Genomic DNA, 6,725 nt, shown 5'->3' on the forward strand with positions numbered 1-6,725 from the left:
ATCAGCACAGACAAGAAGCAACTTCAACAGTGCCAGAGGAATTCCATTAGTAGAACTGAAAGGAAAATAAGGCCATGTTTTCTGAATTACAAATACAGGGGTTTCCCTATCCTGATGCTTGTTGTATGCAGTCTCTTAGGGCAGATGGTAACAGCTTCCTGGTGAATGTCTGTATCATTTCTGTTTAACTAATGGACACGTATTGTATAAATAAATTATAATGCAATAAAGACTGACCTAAGAGGCTGAGTTATCTGGTGACTGCATCCCCGCCAAAAGGCTTGTCAGCTGCTAGCCTGAGCAAAGGAAAGCAAAGACAATGTAGTTACTGTCCAAGGTACAAAAACACTGGACCACTATGGATGAGTGACAAAATTGGGGCAACGTGTAGAAACAGGGCACAAATCACAAGGGCACCAAGATGGGTCAGACTTGGATCTGACTTGGTCTGATCAAAGTTCTTAATAAGTATTTCATCAAATATAGAAGGTGCTTTATAAAGCTATCATTAAGTAATGAAACATTATAAAATAACTGATAAGTTTTTAACTGTCAGAGCTGCAAGGGAAACAGAAATTCTCCCACTTCAGTCTTCTGTCTTCTTCCTTCTTCTTCAGACTTCTGTCATAGTTTCCCAATAGAGCAAAAACACACAAGCTACTTAACCTATGTCAAAAGAGAAATATTAATCCTGAACATACCATCTTTGTTACATTGCCATCTATCTAAAATAAAGCATTGGAAGGAAAGAGCAATCTTTCAGGAGAGACTGTACCAGCAAACAGAAAACAACAGATGGGGATGTCATGCTTTCCTACAGCATTGCAGTTATCCTGAATGCACAACCTTACGAGAGACAAAACAGGAGAAAATGTCCTGGTCTTGTAGACAGCTTTGCAATTTACATGCTGACTCAAGACTTAAAATAGCAAGCCACTGGATTAGGAGAATGTAAATTCTCAGTTTGTCCTTTATCAAGTTTTTTTTTGTTTTCTTTTATAAAGAAAGAAAAATTAAGGGGGAAGGTTTATCTATAAAACTGGTATTATTTTTAGTTTGAATTTTAAAAACCACTAATTTTCATGGCATAATATGTTTTGCAGTTGCAGTTTTACAGTTTTAATCATAACAAGAAGCTGGCAGAACTCTAGTCTAAAAAACATTCTGAACACTATCTTTCAAGGCAGAAAGAGCACTGTAACTATAAGACATACGTTTCCACTCAACATGGTCTATCACAGGATTTGGTTCTCACCTGCTTTTGTTACAGCTCCCCCTTTAGAAGCACAAACAAGTCACTCACCCTCTGGTTTTATTCCCCTGCCTGTAGTTTATCACTCTGCCTTACCACATAGGGGTAAGTAAAGGTGTAGGTATGAACGCTGTAAGGCAAATCTACATGCTACACCTAAGCAGATCCCTAAGCCAACTACAGGAAGTACACAGGGCATACATTAAAATAGCACATTAACAACATAGGAACCAAAAAATTATCACCTTTATCCTGCAAAGTAAAATTCACAACTAGAAGCAACGTATGCTGCTACTTCAGAGAACTGGAAAAACCTGCAGGTTCAAAGTTGCTGTAGGTTAAAGCTTTTGAAACATAGCAAAGAACATCTGAGTTGGCAAAATAACCATTTCTTGTTTTGCTCACTTTAGCACTGGCAAGCAGAAGGGATCCTAGCTGCCATAAAAAATACAGTTTCTGTGTGTAAACCTTAATTTTCCTGTCTTTTGAAATACAGAGAGCTCAAGAAAAGACCAGCTACCATATATATCTTCCTTATCTATTCTGTGCTATATTGGACATCAGTTTCCAAATGGCCACTCCAAAGAACAAAGATGCCTGTCACATTACTACCTTTATCACCTGCTAGACATCTCTGTATCTATGGTATGATACTATTGCCTTCCCACTAAGCCTGTATATGTTTTTTTTTAACCTTTTTTTTTTTTTCAATAGCAGAGTACTTTACACTACCTTTACTCACTCACAGTTTCAGCTTCAGCCCATTTGTTTTAACTTCTGCATCCTGCACCACATTTAAATGTGGTCATCCCTGGTCATCCCTGTCAGTTCTGCATTATTGCAAAACTCACAGCTGAACATGACAAACACACCATCCACCACCAGCCCAGGAGTAGAAACATCAACAAGGGCCTTGCATTTCCTCTCATTCAACATTCCTCCGTTGTCAAAAGATCTTAACAGTGAGTCTTCTGTATCCTTTTTTTACTTGCTGTTTTACTTGCTCCTGGAATAGCATTTCCCAACATTTTTCTAGTTGAACTCTGCTGCTGTACCCATTCCTCTCATTTCCTTAGCTTCCCATGCCTATCCTCTCTTTCTTCCCCCCTACCCTGGTATTCCTACCTCTTGTAACAGCAGTGATTCTGTATGGTCACCCTGTAACCTGGTGGTGCAGAGAGATTTGGGCTATAAGCCTAGACGAATCTCTCACTCCAGTCTCCAGAAACAGCCACAAGCAGCCCTCAAGCTGGGGGCACAGCAAGAAGCAGGCAACAGGAGTTAACACACCAGTGCTCCCATGCAGTGAGCCAGCACCTAGCTGCACCCTGCCTCTAACACCCTGCACTTGACTAGCAGGGAACTGCTGCCGTATAGGGAGGTCTTTGGCACCCACACCCTACAGATAAGCTGGCTCACTCTTTTGGACTCCCTCTGAAAAGGACAACGTGTGAAGTGTTATTGGCAGACTAGCTGCACTGCAGCTCCAGGAATGGGCTATCTTCTTCCCTTACTGCCTGCACAACCCAGGAAACACACAGCTTCGATTAGGAAAGCTTTAATTTCTAATTTTTTTGAACACAACCCAAAGCTTCAGATCAGTTACATACACAGGTTAAATATGATGTTGCAGGTACAACTGGTCACATTTAGTTTGCTTCAACCAGATAAGCACAGGATGGGGGAAATAAAAACCGACAACAAGCTATTCTGTTCTGTGATATTTTACATTATCTCCTGCCAGGAAGGCAGAAAAACTGTATTCCTGAATACTGCCCTAAAAAAAAGGTCATGTCTACACTGCAGAGGAATCAGAGAAAAGCATAAGCTCAACCAACTAACATCTGCAGAGACTGGCTGATGTATGGGAAATGTCTGCACAGTAAAACTGGATCCACGAGCAAGTCTTCCTGAAACAATGCAGCACACAGGTTTAAACTGCATGGACTGTGCAACACTGCTGACTCCTGCTCTCCTGGAGGTACACGGCAATCCACCCATTGAGAAAAGTAAATTCATACTAGGTAAGAAAAAGAGATTCACCAAAGCTGAGCTACCATTTGCCCAGGATATACATATACTGCTGAAGACTGTGAGCTGCTCCCCTTTGCTGGCACAAAGGAGACTGCCCAGAAAAAAAAACACAACTACTTGGGCACAGCAGACCTGTATCTGCTGAGGAATTAAGCATTCATCTTCTTCTAACCTGTTTCCATTATTTTGATTAAATTACATTTGTGTACTTTTGTCTACAACAAAACAGCTGAAATAGACACCCTTGTCTGTAACTCCATCGCTTGAAAATTAAAAGGAAGCAGAGACATACATGAGAATACCCAATAGATGTTATTGCTACATTTTGGGTTTTAGGCAGACCTGATATTTGCCCTTTCATAAAACTATAAACACAAAGAGTTTCTGAGTCACACCTGCTAAATCTCAATGAACATTCAGTCAGACACAACTTACTACCAGCAGCAGGTCCCTCTGGTGTGACAAACACTATTGCATCAGTGAGGCAACACCAAGAGCTACACTGACAGAGGCACAGTCTTTGAAGGAGCAGATCTTTACATTGCACATTATGACTCGTATCGCCAAAATGCCTGCAATGCTACACAAAAGACTTACTTGCTGCTTTCAATAAGCAAAGAAAAACACGGTCAACACTAATGCCTTGCTGTGTACACCACAAGACACCCAATGCAGTCACTCACCATAACTCACCAGTCTTTCCACTCTCAGTAATTCCACCAGATCAGACCACCCAAATTTGGGCTCCTTTCCTACAGATCTGACATTCCACACACATATTGGCTGTGCCAGGAGTCTGGCACACTGTCACTCTCTCTCATGCTGAAAAACACAGTTTATCTTTTCTGAATTAGGATCAAAGGAAAGAGATCTAACGAACTTTGCTGCCCATCCCACATCCCTCAATGGTACACAGGGAGTGGAAAGCCCGTCAGGGAGCAGACTGCTGCCCCTTCCTCTCCAAGCCCTTGTTTTCTTAACTGTTTCCTTGAAGACTATTTTCTAATGATCCATTGTGAACTCTACCTTCTTCTTAAAAATCTATCTTACAGAACTACTCCAGTAAGACTTAGAAGCAGCCGTTCCAAACCAGTCCGGATTGCTTCCTACTGCCACGAAAAATTCACCATCCATTTCAACTAAACCCGCCACAGTACAGCGCCATGGTTTCGCCACGGGTTGCTCCCGATGCCGAGGGCGCACTCGGCCGACGGTGCTATCGGACAGCCGCAGCCACACGCCTGGTGACCAGGGCCCCTTCGGAAGCGACAGGGCCAGCTCCACTCGCTGCCCAGCTGCTCGCTGGTGGCCACGTCCCATCGCTGCAACGCACCAGCAACTTAGAGGACCACTGCAATCCACTGACAGGTAACAGGACCTCGACGAAACCGCTGGAAGCTCCGACTTTAAACTGCCTGCCGAGGGGACTCGACACTGCTCCGAAAGGCCACGGAGCAGATCTAAACCACGTATTTAGCCCGATATCATTTAACGCGTTCAGCCTCCCAGTATGTGAAGCCCAGCGCTGGAAGGCGGCGAGGGGAGAGCGGAAGCCCTCCTCCCGTTTCACGACCGATGCCCACAGCTCCTGGGGACGCCGCTGCGGAAACACGACCCACCGGCCGGCCCTGGCCCGGGGGCCCCGCCGAGGGACGCGGAGCACCGCGCGGCCCTTGGGCGGCCGCGCCATCCCCGGGCTCCCATACGGCCGAGGGGCCACGCGGGCCGGGGACACCCGGGACAGCGGCGGAGCCGGGGGCAGCTGGTGGAGGCGGGATGGCATCCACCAGCGGCCCGCTGCTGCCGACCAGCTCTCTGCTCGCTCCCAGTTCCCGCTCCCGCCCCGCTCCGCCAGCGCACACACCTGCCCGCCCCCAGCACCCCCCGCCCCCCGCTGTCAGTCGCACCCACCTACCCCAGTGGCCGCCGCCGCCGCCGCGGGTCCGGCGCGCCCCGCCGCCCCCGCGCCGGCAGCGGCACGGCACGGCACGGCACGGCACCCCTCCTTCCGCCGGCCGCCCGCCCGCCCCTTGCGCGGAGGTGGAGCGGCCGCCGGGAGGAACCAGGAAGTGAACGGCGGCGGCGGGAGGCAGCGCGTCCCCGGCCCTGCCCTTCCCCGCCCCGCCAAGGGCTCCCCGGCCCACGGACGGGCAGCCGCGCCGGGCCCGTGCGGCTGCGGACCGCCTGTGCCGACTGCGCGTTAACGGCCCGGGCGTGCGGGTGCCTGGGGGGCAATGCGGGTTTCCTGAGGAAAAGCACCACACTTTTTTGTTTTGACACGGGCACAGATGGTTCTGCCTCAGCGGGCACCTCAGCGCCCCAGGCAGGTTCAGGGTGGTTTTGGTTTGCAGGTGACCAAAATCTGTTGGCACACAAGGAGGAGCCGTACAGTGCAGAGTAGCGAGGATGTTTTGGGGACAGTATCATTCTTAGGAGGAAAGACTGAGGGAGTTGGGCCTGTTCAGTCTCCAGAAGAGACTGCTGAGAGGGGACATCATTAATGTGTATAAATGTATAAAAGGAGGGGGGTGTGGGTGTGCCAAAGAGATGGAGCTGGGTTCCTCTCAGTGGTGCCAAGCACTAGGATGCGAGGCAGTGAGCAGAAACTGATGCACAGGAAGTTCCACCTGAACATGAGGAAGAGCTTCTTTACTGTGTGGGTGACTGTGCACTGGAAGAGATTGTCCAGAGAGGTTGTAGAGTCTGCCTCGCTAGACATACTCAAGAACTGTCTGGACACAGTCCTGTGCCATGTGCTCTAGGATAGCCCTGCTTGAGCAGGGAGGAGGGACAAGATGACCCACTGTGGTCCATTCCAACTATGCCCATTCTGTGACAGAGTGCTCCACTGCAAGTGTCATGTTCAGAGCCAGAGTAAGGGCTGAGTTTGCTTGACATTCTCCACGTGAAGCTACTGCTTCCAGCCTTTGTGGCCTTGCCCAGGTATTAATCATGCAGTGCAAATCACATTTCAGGGGGTTGCCTCAGGCTGGCTTTATTTGGGCTGTGTTTATTAGGCACAGCCTGTTTTTTTGGTCATGGGGAGGGCCAGAAGTGGCTTCTGTGAGAAGCTCCTAGAAGCTTCCACCATGTCTGACAGAGCCAATCTGATAGCTCCAAAGATGCTTCTGGCCCAATTAGAGGGGTTGGTAACACCTCTGTGATGACATATTTAAGAACAAAATCAAAACAGCACACAGGCAGTTTTTTCCAGGGATGTCAGGCGCTGCCACCAGGGCTATCCTGGCACAGCGCACGGCGATGCACCGCACCGCGGCGAGCCTTGCCTTCCTGGCAATGTCCTGTCAGCAGAAGGGCAGGGCCGGCAGCGGCAGCTTCTCCTTCCTGGTGCCCCGCATGAGGAGAGATATAAAATAGCACCAGTGCCACAGCGGCCACCACTGCTCACTCGGTGGCTGTGGGGCCACCACCTGGCTGG

General features: G+C 48.6%; 1 protein-coding gene across 7 annotated transcripts in view; it reads right to left on the bottom strand.

Annotated features, from left to right (window-relative positions):
* Positions 1-6,413, bottom strand: part of ZDHHC3 (zDHHC palmitoyltransferase 3) — a 31,149-nt gene extending 24,736 nt beyond the window's left edge. The window contains exons 1-2 of one of the 7 annotated variants that reach the window (XM_079302675.1): positions 5,202-6,413; positions 4,417-4,746 (exon numbers count right to left, since the gene is read on the bottom strand). In XM_079302675.1, coding sequence (XP_079158801.1) covers positions 4,503-4,746; positions 5,202-5,713 — 756 coding nt within the window. In that variant the 5' untranslated portion in view covers positions 5,714-6,413 and the 3' untranslated portion in view covers positions 4,417-4,502. Of the gene's footprint in view, positions 1-4,413; positions 4,747-5,197 lie in introns of those variants that run through there. The other 6 variants (XM_079302669.1, XM_079302670.1, XM_079302672.1 and 3 more) reach the window with 6 other exon arrangements.
* Positions 6,414-6,725: the final 312 nt, after the last annotated feature.

This window comes from Erithacus rubecula (assembly GCF_903797595.1).
Source record: "Erithacus rubecula genome assembly, chromosome: 3".
In the NCBI taxonomy this organism is placed as follows: domain Eukaryota; kingdom Metazoa; phylum Chordata; class Aves; order Passeriformes; family Muscicapidae; genus Erithacus; species Erithacus rubecula.